Raw genomic sequence first — 16,616 nt, 5'->3', positions numbered from 1 at the left:
AGCACAGAAGGAACACAAAAAATAAAGAATTAATTAAAAGGGAATGAAAGACCATAAAAAGGAATAGACCAGGCTTTACCACTTTATCATTATTTTATTATTATTTTCTAAATATCAATATTTTACAGGTTTGCAACCATCTACCCTTAAATATTTTTTCCAGACTGCCTTCAATTACAATAGAGCAATCATTTTCCCATCCAGCTTTTTCCTTTCAGGACATATAAACCCCCAAATACTGGAAGAAAACACAAACTCCATGCACCCAGATCCAAGGTGAGAATAAAACTCGGACCTTGGAGGTGCAAGGTGACTGCTAACCACTAAGCCACTGTTTCACTTGTGTGTGTGTGTGTGTGTGTGTGTGTGTGGTTTAATAATTGCAATAAAAAACAGCAAAGGACATAAGAGATTTAATTATACTACGCAGTGAATGTGAGTCCTTCAACATGAATAAAACATATCTGCTCATATTTTGTACAGTGTCATTAGCAATTGTTCTAACTGAAATATAAAAAGAAAACAAAAGGCTCACTGGTGAAAACCAATGAAGAACCCACAGAAAGGCAATGTCCATCATGCACAACCTGGTCCACACACATTTGAGATTTTAGACAAATTACTAACATACAAGTAAATTAATTAGGTCACAGTCACTGATTACCAATTCCAACAAAAGATTCTGCATTTTTATGAGCAACCTGTGGGCAAATCAAATCTGGGTCAAGTTATTATTGACCACAACTTCACACTCCAAGACAGAGATTTAACTGAAGACTGGTGAAGTGTCTTCACACACACTTTACTACACTCCAGCTCCACTTTATTTTAGAAGTCTGTAATATTGGTTGGTGCATCTCCTGTCCCCTCTTCAGTCCCCCACAGGCCACACTTTGTTGCCTTTTGAGAATCCTTGTGGGTTTATCCGGTACCAGCGGCCGCTTTCCTCATCATCTCCTCGTCCTGTACCGAGAGCTCAGTGAGTTTCCGGCCTAGCCTCTCGTGCAAGTCAAGATACTTGGCCACACAGCGATCCAGACACACTGCCTCACCTTTTGACAGTTCTGCTTCCTTGTAGTGAGGAGGAACACACTTCCTGTGACATGCGTTAGTCATTCTGCAAGAGGAAGAAAATATTTCAGACTTGAATAAATTTTTTTTTTTAAAAAGGACATTCCACTCCCAACTTTTGCTAACACTCACATTGTCAATCCTAGGAGTGAGAGTTTGCGACACTACCAAAGCTTGATTTTAAGCCCTTTATGTACAAAAGAAAACAAATAGCAATAGTATTATCTTATTGCAACCCTGCCATCATCTGATCTCATTGCAAAGTAAAATACCCGTTTACCCAGGATGAATGTTATTACAGTGTAAACAGTGGTAACCAGCAGCCCTGCCTGCTTGGTAACCAAAAAAAAAAAAAAAAATGTAATAAGCAGCAGTGTGTAAGGGTAAGGTATAATTATTTCTGGATCCCTGGTTATAGGCTCTGAGCTACTGATTAAAAGCTTGCAAGTAGCCCCTGTAGAGACCGGACCCATAACCCTCTCTGACCACAGGAAACATTGATCACAGAGAAGCTACCTAAAACGCTAAAATAGGTGAATATGATAGTCACTTTAATTTAGTGAGTGGAAGCTTTTGTCAGCACAAGTCGATAGCAAAGCTCAATTTTATGTCAAAAGGCCCTTTAAACAGTTGTCTGTGCTTTCATCACTTCCCGGATTGACTACTGCAACTTAACTACTGTAGATGATTGCTGCATTATGGTTACTTCAGGTGGTCTAGAAGACAGCAGCCAGACTCTTAACTGGAACAAAAAAATGGCGGCACATAAAACCTGTCTTGTCTCAGCTGCACTGGTTTCCCATTAAATATTTGATAAATCTTTATATTTTACTTTTAGGTTTTTAATGCCGTCAACGATCTAGCCCGAAGGAGAATATGGTCATCATCTAAACAGGTCCTGTAAGTTCCTTACACTCTATTAAAGACCAGAGGTGACATGACTTTTGCCACCGCTACACCACGGTTTGTAAATAGCCTTTTAGATCATCATAAACCAATCAAAAGAAATGGCCTATGTTTTCTAAGTTGCTGTTAGTTCAGTCTAAGGTTGATTTCCTGTCAAGTCCACTTTGCTCTTTTAATTATTTTCTTTTACATTTAAATTTTTGGTGTAAATTCTCAGGGTTTTTTTTTAAAAATCTTTTATTTTGCTTATTCTTTCTTACTACTTTTTATTAACTTGTATATGAAATTGCTCGTGTTTTGTTTCTCATCTTATTTTGTTTTAAGATAATGCACATTTGCCTGTTTGTATAGGTATTCTACTGGAAAGTACAACAGTCAACTGCTGTTGTTTTAAATATGCCATACAAATAAAATGACTTGACTATGTTCCCCTTGTGCCACCGGGGAAGCTCTGGTCCCTCTGAGCATGGCTTCATGAGAGCCATTAGGAGTGTACTGTGGTCTCTAGAACCAGTAGATTAGTGGCAGAGGTTTGGGTAATTGGAAGCCAGATCAACAACCTTGAACTCTTTGGCTTTGATGCCCTGGGTGTTCTGATACCTTTCTATTATGGCCAGTGTTGGCTTTTATCAGTGGTTTGTTATGCAGTATCGAGCCAGGCAGACTGGCCTTTGGCCCCCTGCAGGCAGAGATGGGCCTTGGATGCCCATAATCTTGTGTCTAGGATGCCCATGATCTTGTGTCTAGTTGACTAATTGATAACCAATGTAATTCAAGTCACTTGGTGGTGGTGTTAATGTTACATTAAAGTTGTTCTTTGGCTTTCATTCTCACTTGAACTAAAGAATTTTATAAATAGAATTGCCGCATTGATGTGTTACTCATGGGAAGTTGCTAATTTCCTCCTTGCTTCCTTTTGCCCTTAGGCACATTATTATAAGAACAAGACCTTTTCAGTTTTGCAAAAACAAAGTTATTGCTTCAGGTCCTGGGGGGATTCTAAAAGGCAAATAAAAAACTCAGATTAAATAAATAAGATAACTAATGTTTGAATCTAAGGAGAAAATAAAATAAAGAAGAACAAGATTAAAAAAGTGTGAGATGCAATTTGTTATTTTTCTTTTTATTTGAACCCAAGATGACTAAAACCAACAAGAAGCTCTTGGGGGGCACAACAGAAAATTGTTCATCCGATCATTCAGAGAACCCGTTCAATCTCCAGGTGTGGCTACAACAATACAGAGCAGCTTGGCCATGCACTCTCAGGAGGAAAGGATGGTATACTCACACTCCTACAATAACCACAGCAACACTAGCCAATCATGGGCACAAGCGGAAGGGGCGTATAGCACTTTCCTGATTGTGTGTGCAGCAGTACAGCAGTCCGGAAAGATGAGATCTGCAGCTTCATAAGCGTTGGTAAAGCACTACGCTTTCTCTGGCTGATAGCCGTCACTGGGCCCCAACAAGACGTGGGAATTGGACAAGACTAAATTGGGGAAAAGATTCATGGAACATACTAACTAGAGAAGGTCAACCAGACCTTTCACTGTTTCCCTTTCTTTTCTTTCGCCTAATCATGGGAGTGCTGTAAAAATCAGCATCATGGTTTTAGAAAAAACATTTTGGCTACAGATTTAGACTTTTAAACCTGCTGCATGTTAAAGCGGTGTTGAGCTGTGAAAAACTGGGAAATCTCTGTTCTGTTTTTTTTCCCCCTCTCTTTTCACACCCCCACTTTCAGCTTACAGTACTTGTGCAGTTTTTTCTTTACCATGGTTCTGAAGCAACAGCTCCCTGCACTTTTTGCCATTTTCCTCTTAAACATTATTTCCACAGTTGATATTTGAGGCTTTATAATTATTTGAATCAGATGAGTTCAGAGCAGGGAACAGAACAAAATGTGCAGCACAGATTAACACCAGGAGGAGGACTGAGAACAGGGGTGATAGCGTTCCGGCACCACAACTGGCGTTGTTCATTGGTGAGGCATCGACCAATAAAATGACTTCATTCCCACCCCCGACTCTGCTCTCTTAAGTTCGCGTTTACAAGTGCACAAGTGAGTTTTGCTACAGGAATATGGCAAAATGAGTAGCAAAAGTCAGAGCGCTGGGATTTGAGGTTGTACTGCCAGATCTGAGAGGTTGTGAGTGCCGACTTGTGGTTGTACAGCGAAACTGAAGTAAAGCGCAAAAATAAGTGTGTAGTACACAATTGCGCCTGTCATTTTGTTTAGGTGAATGACACTTTACACATTTGTCACTATTAATCTGCAACTTCGAATTTAAAACAGGTGTTCTGAGTATTGTCTATGTGTGCAAATCGATAGAAGCAGCTTTTCACATAAGAGCCGAGTATAAATTTCAACTTACAAATACAAATATTAAAAAGTTCTCACATTCAAATTTGCAAGCTCTCGGGTTTTGCTACTGTTTTACCTTCATAGATATTCCACTCTCAATGACCGATCGTGTGACTGCTTTAAAAATTAGCTTGTGCTCCTTCATTGCTGAGCTTGACCTGTCATTTACTATCGCCCACCTACTCGTCACTTTATGTAAGAAATTAGCGGAGGATAGACCCGCCCTGGTGCATCTGTCTGTCTCCAGGCAGCACGCAAGCCATCTTTTTACACTCGGCATCTCATCGGAGGGGGAAATGCTTTTTTTGTTAATTCCACACTGTCTTTTATAGTATATTTATTTATTAGGGTGTTTGTTTAATGGTGCATATTTTGGAACAAAAACTACGTTCAGAAAGGAAGAAAAAAGGGAAGGAGAAATGTTTGTTAATCCCATACTGTCTTTTACAGTATATTTATTTATGGTTTCTCAGTTGAATGGTGCATATTTTGCAATTAAATTTGTTTTAAAAAAAATGAATGTGTCCTTTTCATGTCCTTTAGGCAATCAATTCCTGTGTACTTTAGAGTACCATTATTTCCACTTACTGACCTGTCTTGGTATGGCTGTGGCATCTGTAGCATTTACTTTCAGTGATTGTACTAAGATGGGCTAATAATGTCAATCTAGGCACTGAACATATTGAGAAGAAAATGCTGTATTTTCTTGAATAATACTGGGGGCATAATGCAAATATGAAGATATCTAAAAAGAGCCACTTGACAATGTTGATCAGGGTTGTACATAGGCTATTTATATATTTGGACCCAGGGGCCAACAAGTTATGTGTTAAAAGTGCGTCGCATACATAGTACCCCCACCCCTACTCACCTCGAGGGCAAGGGAAAAAAAGTTCAGGCTCAGGAATTTTTTCTACTATCAGCCCTGCTGAGAAACACTAGTATACGGCTTTTAAAATATTTTTTATTACTGTGAAAGACAGGTGTCCCATCACATACCCAGTGATCCTGAGAAAAGGTTTCTGACCACCACACCCCTGAGTAAAAAGAAAAACCTCTAGACCAGCCATTTCCAAACTTAAAAAGGATTTGGTCCAATCTGAAATGTGTTTGAAATTTTTCATATTGTTTAAATACTATGTTTTATTAGCTCTGATTAAATTTTTTTAATGAAATACTTAAACGTCTGATGAATTTGCAACGTAATTACACATTTAAAAATTAACAGGGTTTAATTTATTTGTTAAAAATGATGATAGTACACTTACAGCCCACCAGGGGGCGCGCACTTCGGGAAACACTGCTCTAGAATAGGGAATTCTAAACCAAGATCTTATGTTAGTGTTTTAATTAATTGTTTAACTTTTTTTCAATTAACCTTTTCAACTATAAAATAGCTATAAAATAATTAAATTAGCACACTTACATGACGTCTAACCTTGACCAATGACATTTTTGGGTTTTATAGCTGAACCTTTTGGTTTGTACAAACATAAACCAAGACGCCAAACAGAAAAACACCAGGATCCAGTGGGAGAAAGGAAAGCAATCATGAAGTATGGGCGATTGGATGAAACTGGTATTCAGTGATTAATAATGAATCTACAGTGGCCAAGGTGATGATGCTGGAACATGTGTCTAGTGCCATTAAATAAAGTAACTTGTTTGCCAGAGGGTTCAACTATTAAGCAGAAAAATGCATCACATGTCTGTGATTTTTAAATCATCATTTACAAAATAAAAAATGTAATTAAATTTTGTTGAATAAAAATCAAAAGGTACCATGTGGCATGTCCAGGATATGCCCCATGACCCTGTGCAGGATAAGCAGTGTAGAAAATAAATGAACAAATGAATGAACAAACAAACAAAAATCAAGTGTGGCTAGGGGGCATAACGATTACCCTCACGCATCCAGGGTTGAGGGTTCGATTACTGCCTTGAGTCTGTGCACCCACCCTGCGATGGGATGACACCCATGCCTAGAGCCCCGAGTTCCCTAGATAGGCTCCAAGCCCCATGACCCCTAACAGGATAGGCGGTGTGGAGAATGAATGAGAGTAGATAAATAAAATGAGATGTGTTGAATAAGGCACTAGTTTAAGTTTATGTGAGCAGTGTGGCTTTGCAGGACAGAAGGACAAAGCTCCTAGAGAAGACAGTGTAATTGTTTCCTGTCTTATAAGTTAACCTTGAACACTGCCTTGTTGCATTACTGGTCTAACATTAGAGTTGCAGGCTGTAACAATCACATATAATAAAAACTACAAAATTAAGGTGGGAAGGATATCACATCCGTATATATACTGTATGTTTTGAGTTCATTCAAATCTATATACATTAAACTGAGTAAAGGCAAAAAACAAACACCTATTTCAGTTGTCTTAGTAGTTTGAGCCCTGAACTGCAGAAGTTAACGTTACATAAAAATATTCTGCACATTACTGGATTTGTAAATAATAAACACCTTACTAAACTACTATATCATTGTAGGAGCAGCATGGACCCTAACTTGTATAAATTAGTAATAAATGTCATGTGTTCTAATAAAGGTGCTAGCTAGCTAGCATGCGCCGAATGTTTTACACGAATTTTAATTTAGAATGTTCTATCCATTTACTGAGGCAGAATTAGGTCATGTTTAATGAATTAAATTTTAAACATAATTATAATCATCATAATAATAATTAGCATATTGGTTTTCAGATGAAAGCTAAAACAAACTGAAGGACTTTTATACACAGCCTACATTAGCATGCTAGCTGATATAAACCTCACCGGTTGTACATGTCTGCCATCATCTCCACCTCGAGTTCAGCCGCCAGTTGCTGCGCTTTCATGGGGTCCATCGTGTATCTTCAGCCTGTCTGACACCCCACCGAGTCAGGATTAAACTCGGGAAACCGCCTGCACCGTTTAACCTTCAGTCAAAGAGACCGGCACAAGCGCACGTGGGATCTGTCGCTACCTGACCAGCGTCCTCCGACTAAGTTGGACTGCGCATGCGTGATTGTGCGCCTGCGCAGGGCAAACGGGAGCCCGCTTCATGCTGTCATGGGCGTGGTGTTTTATTACATTCACTCCACACCGTTTGCGATACATGTCTGTCTTTTACAATATACCAATTAGCCATAACATTATGACTACCTGTCTAATATTAAATAGGTCCCCCTTTTGCCACCATAACAGTGATGCATTGTGTGTTCCGGATCACTTTTTGTATTTTCTGACTACTGCTAGACTTCTAGCTATCAAAATTTAGCCCTTGTCTAAGTCACTTAAATCTTTATGCTTGCCCATTTTTGTTTCTGCTTCCAACACGTCAACCTCAGAAAAAAGGTTCTCCAGCTGCCCAATATATCCCTCTCTCCAAAGCCGCCTTGGTTACGAGATATTGAAAATGTAGCTACTGTGAGGAGGGCCAACTTGTATTGGCTAAACAACTGGGTCAGAGCTACTCCAGAACTGCAGCTCTTGTCGGATGGTCGCAGGCTGCAGTGGTCAGGGTATACCAAAAGTTATTGTGTCCACTTCCACAAGTGAATACCAGAAGGAAGGGTACCCGGTGAACTGGCAACTAGTGTTAATTTCGTCAACGAAAATAATGACGAAAAATATTCGTTGACGACATTTTTTCCTGTGACTAAGACGAGACGTCACGGATATCAGTGAACAGTAACAGTGACGAAAAAAGACGAGACTAAAATGTGGTTTAAAGAAATAAAAACTAGCAAAACACCTGTCTTTATTTTCGTCAACGTATAATTTTTGTCTCAATCCGCTGCGTCACGGTGTTCATTCATTATGCGCGCGCGGCGTATCAGGAGTAGTTTGCGCGCGCAGTGACGGGATGTTACAAGCTCAGTGATGTTTAACTCTTCGTCATCACAGCAGTATTATTGAACCGGAGAAGAAAAGGCCGATGTGTAGTAATATCGGAGGGGAAACAGTGGGGGCACACAATTGCTGGGAAAAAATACCACAAACCTGAAGAGACACATCAAGGCATACCATAAACATCACTCAGTTTTACAGCCTCTTTGTGTTACCATATGTTAACATAATTATGTTGTAATATATTTTGTTTTATTTTGTAGTTAAACTAAACTAAACTGTCCATACTGCTCCTATTGTTTTGTAGTTTAAAACATATAGACATGTAGCAGTTGCTGTGTTTAAAAAATAAGTACAATTAGCCGAAAACATGTGAAAAAAAAACTTTTTAAAGGTTTTGGCTAGACTATATTGACTGTAGGGTTAATTAATAATATTCTTATTGTTAATATGTTATGTTTTCATTGACTAAAACTAGACAAAAAAGATTCCTTTGACTAAAACTATCTTAAATTCTTAAGGGTTTCTCTAACAAAAACGAGACATTTAGTCGACTAAAACTTGACTAAACAAAAATAGGATAAGTTTGACTAAATATGATAAAAACTAATAGGGACATTTATCCCGGGACTAAGACTAAAATTGAAAATAGCTGACAAAATTAACACTACTGGCAACAGAGTAATGTGTGGCCAAAGCTCACTGATGCACATGGGGAGTGAAGGCTGCCCAGTGTAGTCTGATCCAATAGAAGAGCTACTGTAGCTCAAATTGAGGATAATTGAAGTTAAGGCTGGTTCCAATCGGAAGGTATAAGAACGCACATTGCATCACTGTTATAGTGGCAAAAAGGGGGGTTTACTCGGTATGAGGTGGCTGGTTATAATGGTATGGTTAATTAGTGTATATGTACTTTTTCCTCCCTGACTTTAGAAAAACATAGCGATTTCAAAGCTTTTTGCATGTCTCCATTAAACAAGGATGATGTATTTCGACATCTGACCATAACCCACAGCATTTGAGCCTGTCGGACATCCCATTCTAAAACCATGGGCGTTAATATAAAGTTGGTCCCTTCTGTGCATCTATAAAAGCCTCCACTCATCTGTCCAGAATTTCTACAGCATGAATGCTGTAGCATTAACATTAATTTAATCCCTTCCTCAAGCTAAGGTCCCAAGCCCAAGGCTTAAGAAACAGTCCTAAAAATGATCACTCCTAGGCCAAACTTTATTGTTGGTACAACACATTCTGGTAAGTAAAGTTTTTTGGTAGGCCACATTTGGCCATCAGACTGTCAGATAATGAAGCATTTTCTTAATCACGCAGAAAACATGCTTCCACTGCTCAAGAATTTAGTGGCAACATAATTCAAACCTTTCCAGTTAAGGTTTGGTATTGCACATAGTGATCAACAACCCCTGGCAAAAAAATATGAAATCAGCACACCAAAATAATGTTCATCCTGTTTTTTTCCCCCTTTGAGGCAGATAAACAAATCGAAGCTTTAACTCGAACCAATTTTTTGTTTAACAGATAAACCTTCTACTGTTTATAAAATGTACCTTAAAATATTAAATACATTTATTTTACATAATGGTATATTTTTTTCAGATCATGCAGGGAAAAAAATTTAGACTCATTAAAAATAACACTGTAAAATTAGTACAGCTAAAAAGTTGTTGAATTATTGGAGACATGGACCTGACTATTGAAAAAAAGTATTATTCATCAAGCTGGCTTCAACTTAAGTAGCAGTTGTCAGATCAGCTTTTGAAGATGAAGTCTTGTCATCATAGACCCTAGTTATATTACATTATCATCATAAACCTTCAATTATACTGAGTTCTGGACTGTCTGCTTTCCTGAAGAAAAGCTTTAACACTCTTTGCTCTGTGGTGAGATACACTATTATTCTGACAAATACCACTAAATCTATTTTCTATTGATAAAATGGAAAAAGTGTGCAAAATTTAATTGTACACCTGTACACTGACTGTTGAGGTAATGATTGCCATCTCTCATGCTCCTTCTCCTGACAAGTAACCCCATGGCATACATAAGTGAATAAATTTTATTGTTTTAAGTACTCATCTTTATGTTTTATTAGAACTGCACCAGACAAGTTTATTTCTCAATATCAATTCAACCAGCCACACTCCATGATTGCTTCTTTATACCCCACTGTACCATTGTTTTCTTTCTCCTTATCTGTTAGTATCGGTTCCCATTTGGGTTTCCTGTATAAAAATCCAATTTCATTAAGTCAGAGTCTTACAGTTATGTCACAAGCATCAACTCGTGTTTCAGCCCATTTGTTTTAAATTTTTGTTGTGCATTTCCTACTTTGAAGGCATACAGCTTTGAGTTTTCCATCCTGACACTTTGAGATCCTTCTTGGTCTACCTGTATGTAAGTTTAGACACAGCTGACTGTGAACAATCAACATCTACTACAACATTGGTTGTTATTTTTGGCTGCATAATGGAATTCCTTTTGGAGGCATTTCATAATCCTTGCCACTGTTCCCGTTAACAACTTTTTTGCTGGGGACAACTTGTAAAGATCCATAAGAATGATTTTAAATGGGTTTTCCATTTTCAGATTTGTGCTTATATTTTTTAGTAAATACCAATTCCAAAGGTGAATCTATTAAATTTATATCAACATACATTGATGATGATGAAGCAATGAATGTCTACATGTCTAATTAAACAAGACAGTTGTTCATTTATCATGCTTACTTATTTGGAATACTAGTAGCTTTATCTTTAAAATGAATGAGAAGTTTATTTTTTTTAATCTTCTAAAGACCCATATATCTCATATATTTAATACATTAGAGCTATTTTTTCCTGGTCCGCGTCAAGGTGGACATGGGGCCTCTACTGTTAACACAGGGCACAAGGCGAAAAAAGGCAAAAACAATCAAAACACAGCAGGTATAAATAGGAAAAACCAAAGGAACCCCAAAAATGCTCCCGGAAAACATGCAACACTCTGTATAGACAGTAACCAAAACCCAGGATCGAGCTCATGACCTTGGGAGGTGAGAGAGCAATTTTACCTGCTGTGCTGTCGTTGCCTGCTGTACTTCATTCAGTATTATGACAAAAAAATAATTTCCCCACAAACAGTAAGCTTTACTTAATGATCTAACCAAGAGACAAACAACAATAATGTACAGATATTGGTCTTTTTTTAGTGCAGGGGAAAATAAATAAACAAATAAACTGATTCAAATAAACTTGTCAACATCTATCCGCATAAATTAAGTTTTTAAATATAACATTACATACATAATTATAATAATAAAATACATGAAAAATAAAGAAATTTACCATGATAAACCTATTTGTTATGCCGAGTTGATCATTTGGAAAAAGCTTTTAAAGTGTAAGAAGAGTTTAGTTTGATTCTTCTCCAGTCACATCAACATCATCATCTTCCTCCTCCTTCCCCTCCTCTTCCAACTCATTCTCCTCTTCTAGAATAGTTTTACACTGGGTACCAAGTCCAGTGCATGGCTCAATAGAAAAGTCAGTGAAATCATCCACAACAAGCTCCTCGTCCGCACTGCTGCAGTCCTCTGCTGACTCAGTGTTCACATCAGGCACAAACATTACTGATGAACTTAAGGAATCGAGTGAGGAGGTGACAGGCTCCTCTCCATGTTGAATAGATGATCGTTCATTGGTTATCATATTTGAAGTAATATTAACTGTAGTTGTGAAAAAAATAAACAAAAACAAATAAATAAACCCAATTAAAGGACTCAAAATAATTAATTGCTTGTTTTGAAGATGTACAAGACTTGTAAGTCAAATAATAATACATTAGAGTATTATTTTAGACGTGTTAGTCAAAAACAGACCAAATGCTATTTAAACAAGGATGATGTATTTCGACATCTGACCATAACACACAGCATTTGGTGCCGTAACATTACAGTGCAAAACATTATCCCCAGTACTGTGTAGGTTTCACTTATTCTCTCATGAAAATGTGTCTTTATTTACATTTAGATTTTTTTTAATTAAATTCTTTTTTAAAAAAATCTACTATCTATTATATATATATATTTCCTTACATCATTCATTCTTATTTATTTATTGTAGGAACATTATTAACAGTCATGTACTGTACATGCTGTGGAAATAGAGCCAAAAACGTCCTTGCCTAAACAGAAAGCACTATATTATCCTCATCTTAAAAGGACTATTCATAGTGGAAAATTTTAAGTTACAGCACTGCCTCTGACACATAGTGCTGACACTGATAACTCCTTCAGTGAAAAAAACGCTAAACAGAAATCCCCTAATAAACAGTTTTTTGTAGTGTCATGTTACTACAGTAATCTGTAAACATTAGTGGCCCCTCTTTTAATTCTACGTTAAAAACAAATTAAAATTCTAATGTATTTTTTTTTTTATAATAGAATTATTTTAATTCTACTGTAAAAAAAAAAATAGGCCAAATGGCCAGTATTAAGCACCCCCTTACTGCTTCCACATGAAGTTTAGCCAGGTGCTGCTAATCTTTAGCTCTTGATTAACTGATCATCAGCAAATGTGAAGACCTCTATAACAGCAGAGGTTTTGGCAGTTTGCAGGTGTGGAGCATGCAGCTGTGTGCCAAGAGGGAAAGACATAAGCAGAGGTTCTGCGGAATCAAATGTTTTTACACAAATGGTTATAAAACCATTTCCAAACAAATTGGAGTTCAATGTTCTACAGTGAGCATTTAAGATAGTTGGCAATTCCCCAAGAGAGGGAGTCCAAGCACATTCACCCCAAGGTCAAACCATGCAATACTGAGAGAAATACAAAATAGCCTAATACTTAATAGCTACATCTCAGACCCTATAGGCCTCAATGAGCATGTTAAATGATAAAGTCCATGCATCACAATTAGAAAGATATTGAAGAAGTATGGCTTGCTTGTAAGGATTGCCAGGAGAAAGCCTCTTCTGTTTAAAAAGAACATGGAAGCACAAAGGAGATTCGCAAAACTGCATCTGAACAAGCCACCAGGCTTTTGGATCAATGTCCTATGAATAGATGAGACCAAAATGGAGTTGTTTGGCCTTAATAACCAGTGCAGTGTTTGGCAAAAACCAAACAGCACTTCAGCAGAAACACCTCATACCCATTGTCATGCACAGTGGTGGAGGGGTAATGATTTGGGCTTTTTTTTTTTGTAATCACAGAACCTAGACACCTTGCAGTCATTGAATATGAATTCCTCTGTATATCCGAGTATTCTATAGGCAAATGTGAAGCCATCTGTCCGACAGCTAAAGCTTGTTCGAAATTCTGTCATGCAACAGTAATCCAAAGCACCAGCAAATCCAAATCAGAATAATTGGGGGAAAAAGAGTTAAATAAAAAAGTATCAAGGTTTTGGAATGGCCTAGTCCAGACCTCAGCCCAATTGAAATGCTGTAGTAGGACCTTAACAGAGCAATGTTAAAGCAAATGCCCAAATATGTGAGAGACAGATAAAGATTAAATGATTTCTTGCTGTTAAAGGTGCTCACTGTTACAAGCTATTCAATCATGGAGGGTACTTAGTATTGCCTACATGTTTTCTTCTTTTTGTTAAATAAATAAGGGCACTGTGAAAAAAAATCATATGTTGTTGTTTATCTAAAATTATATTTGTATACTATTAAGACATGTTACGATTAGATTATTTTAAAAATAATTTATGCAAAAATACAATCAAAAGAGGGGGTACTAACTTTTACACATGACTGTGTGAAAGCTGGTGCTATAGGAGCACTATCATCTTAGACAGTGTGTATTAACACTGCTGTAGTGTGAAACACTGGCAATGTCCAAGTTGTATAATGTCCATGTATACCATGTTAATGTAACAAATAAAAAAGGCACAATTTAAACTTTTACATAATGTATATTTAAAATAGAAGAAACTCAATGTTACCTTCTTCTGGTGGCATGACTTCAGTTCTTTGAATCTGCTGTTCAATAAATTCTTTTTCATGAGCAACAGGTTCTCCATCATTATCCATCTGGCTTTCCTCTACATCAGAATCATCAAGCATTCCCTCAAACACATCATCTCCATGACATGTAGCAAGCTTAGCACTCTCATCCATCATGTCCACTTCAATATCACTTAGCCCAGGTTCATATTCATTCATTCTACTGATTTCTACATGTTCGGTGTTCCTTACTGTATTCTTCGTTCCTTTCTCTTGTCTTCCCAGATTAACAATTTGAGTGCTTTTTGTCCCTTCAAGATGCATCTCTTTGGTCTTGATTAGTTTGTCCTCTGTCGGTTTGTTAGAAACTGGAACTTCACTAAGACCTTCTGTAATATGTTCAACAGTTTTTGGTTTCTCCATCATGTTTGCAGTTCTAAAAGGATGGAGTAATGTTGTAGGTAATTCATTCTGCAAGTTATTTTCCATCCCATTACTGTTTAAATCTCTTGCTGGTGGACGTATTTGCAAATGGGAATTAGCATTTAGAATGGATAAATTGGTATTTGCACTAATCTCAGTCCCTCTTACAAAGTTTACATTCATCAAACATCCATTAATATTTTTGGATGAACTTTCAGTTTGTTCAATGTCACCTTTCGGATCTACTTTTTTGTATTTATTTTTTTCCAAATCTTCATCCAGTTTATTAATCTCTGGTTCTCTCCTCTCCATCTCATTTTCTTCAAGTGTATCTTTCCTCTCCTCTTTTTTGTTGTCCATCATTTGCCTGGTACTCATGAGATAATGCTTTGGAGTTTCATGCATCTTCTTACAAATGAGACTTGGAGGCAGACTAGTCCTGATTTTTCTATCCGTCGTTTGTAAAATTGATCTTACTTGATGATTAATAGGGAGACTGCTTTCAGTGAGAGAGGTACCTACACTGAAAGCAGTCTGATGGAAAATCTTATCACAAAAACCTGTTTTATTAAAGAGACTAGAATATCTTTGGGGCTGTTCGTTTTCTTCTCTGCCTAGGTTAACATTCGGAAAGACTTTTTCAGGCTCTAATATGGGACTTTTATTTTCTGGTCCTGGTTCTTTTTTCTTTTCACATTCACTGATTGAATCCCTTACATCAGCTTGTGCAAGTCCTAAATCATGCTGTACTTCAGGTGGACTCTCGTTTCCATGTCTTGGTACACATTCCTTGCTCATTTGTGTTAACTGAAAGTCATGATGGAAGGAAGATGAAGCAGCATTAGGATTCACAGATGAACTGTTAAACTTCCTTATTTTGCTTAAGTCTTCCATCTGGCCTTTAGCGCATACTCTTTCCTGTAGCAGCCTCCCATGTCCATGGTTTGCCACCAGAGAGACAATTTGTTTTGAATCCCAAACATCTTTCTGGCATGCCTCTTGATCTTTACATTTAAAAGAATGACTCATCTGTTCCAGGTTCTCTTGAGATTTCAGACCTATTGACACGGTTTTCCTTGCCTTGGGAGCCTTTAGGCGATTTAGGCCCTCAGAGGTACCAGGGTTACTAATATCTTGTATGCTTTCAATGTTTCTTATATTCTTCATGTTCACACTGCAGGGATTTACTTCTGTTGTTTGTGTATCAGTTTCATTTGTGTAACCAGCGATCTTTGCTTTTTTTCTACAAGGCTCATTTGCAGCTTGAACACTTTGCTGCGCTGTAGATCTTCCTAGGTCATTCTCAAAATTCCTCTCTCTTGTCTTTGTCTTTTCTGATTTACACAAATTGGCCTCTCCATTATGATCTTCATTTAATCTTAAAGGGCATGAATTCTTCCCTAACACTGGGCAATGTAACTGTTTTACAAGTTGTGAAGTACATGCTGAATTCTGTTGATTAGTTTTGCCAGGAAATGCTTGAAGTTGCCACGAAGATGTGTGTCTCAATGCAGGCTTGAGGTTGACGTGAGATGCTAAAGAAAATTCCAGTAGTTTTAAAGAATCTTGGACAGAAATATCAGCTGCTTCAGATGTAAGCGGTGAAAGACATCTTGGGAGTCTCATCTCACTGAAATCCACCAAATGAGCAGAATCGTGGGGATGAACAACGTCTGATGATTGCCAGACTGACATGTGATCCGTCACACAAGGCTGCTCCTGACATAGATTTCCTACTGATGTGGGATCATCCTGTGCTGCATTACTTGTATCTGTTCTTGAGATTTTATTTTGCATATTACAAACTTCACCGACATCACTTACAGTCTGCTTCCCTGACTGTGCATAAGTATCTGCCCTCTCCAAACAACTGTTTAAAATAGTCTTAAACTCAGCTACGTTTTGATGCTCAAGACCTTTTGTAATGAAATTAAGTCTGGCTGGAACAGTGGGGCATGGTGGTGTGAATGATAATTCAATATTGTTCCTTTGTCTACCACGTGGAGAGGTATAGGAAAACTTCGGGTAACTTGTCTCTGATGCAACATTCATTAGATTGCTTTTTCTGCA

At 37.6% G+C, this 16,616-nt stretch overlaps 2 protein-coding genes across 2 annotated transcripts; both read right to left on the bottom strand.

Annotated features, from left to right (window-relative positions):
* Nucleotides 1–398: 398 nt before the first annotated feature.
* On the bottom strand, nt 399–7,381 carry timm10 (translocase of inner mitochondrial membrane 10 homolog (yeast)). Its single transcript, XM_053501825.1, has 2 exons — nt 7,121–7,381; nt 399–1,117 (listed from the first exon to the last, which is right to left on the bottom strand). The coding sequence occupies exons 1-2, from the start codon at nt 7,189–7,191 to the stop codon at nt 922–924; spliced, it is 267 nt and encodes an 88-aa protein (XP_053357800.1). The 5' UTR covers nt 7,192–7,381; the 3' UTR covers nt 399–921.
* Nucleotides 7,382–10,975: 3,594 nt separating this feature from the next.
* On the bottom strand, nt 10,976–16,616 carry LOC128528714 (uncharacterized). Its single transcript, XM_053501785.1, has 2 exons — nt 14,123–16,616; nt 10,976–11,897 (listed from the first exon to the last, which is right to left on the bottom strand). Exons 1-2 carry the CDS (start codon nt 16,596–16,598, stop codon nt 11,584–11,586), a joined length of 2,790 nt encoding a protein of 929 aa, XP_053357760.1. The 5' UTR covers nt 16,599–16,616; the 3' UTR covers nt 10,976–11,583.

This window comes from Clarias gariepinus, chromosome 8 (genome assembly GCF_024256425.1).
Source record: "Clarias gariepinus isolate MV-2021 ecotype Netherlands chromosome 8, CGAR_prim_01v2, whole genome shotgun sequence".
NCBI classification, from domain to species: domain Eukaryota; kingdom Metazoa; phylum Chordata; class Actinopteri; order Siluriformes; family Clariidae; genus Clarias; species Clarias gariepinus.
Note: the sequence above shows the minus strand (reverse complement) of the source record. Positions and strands in the feature narration are given on the sequence as shown.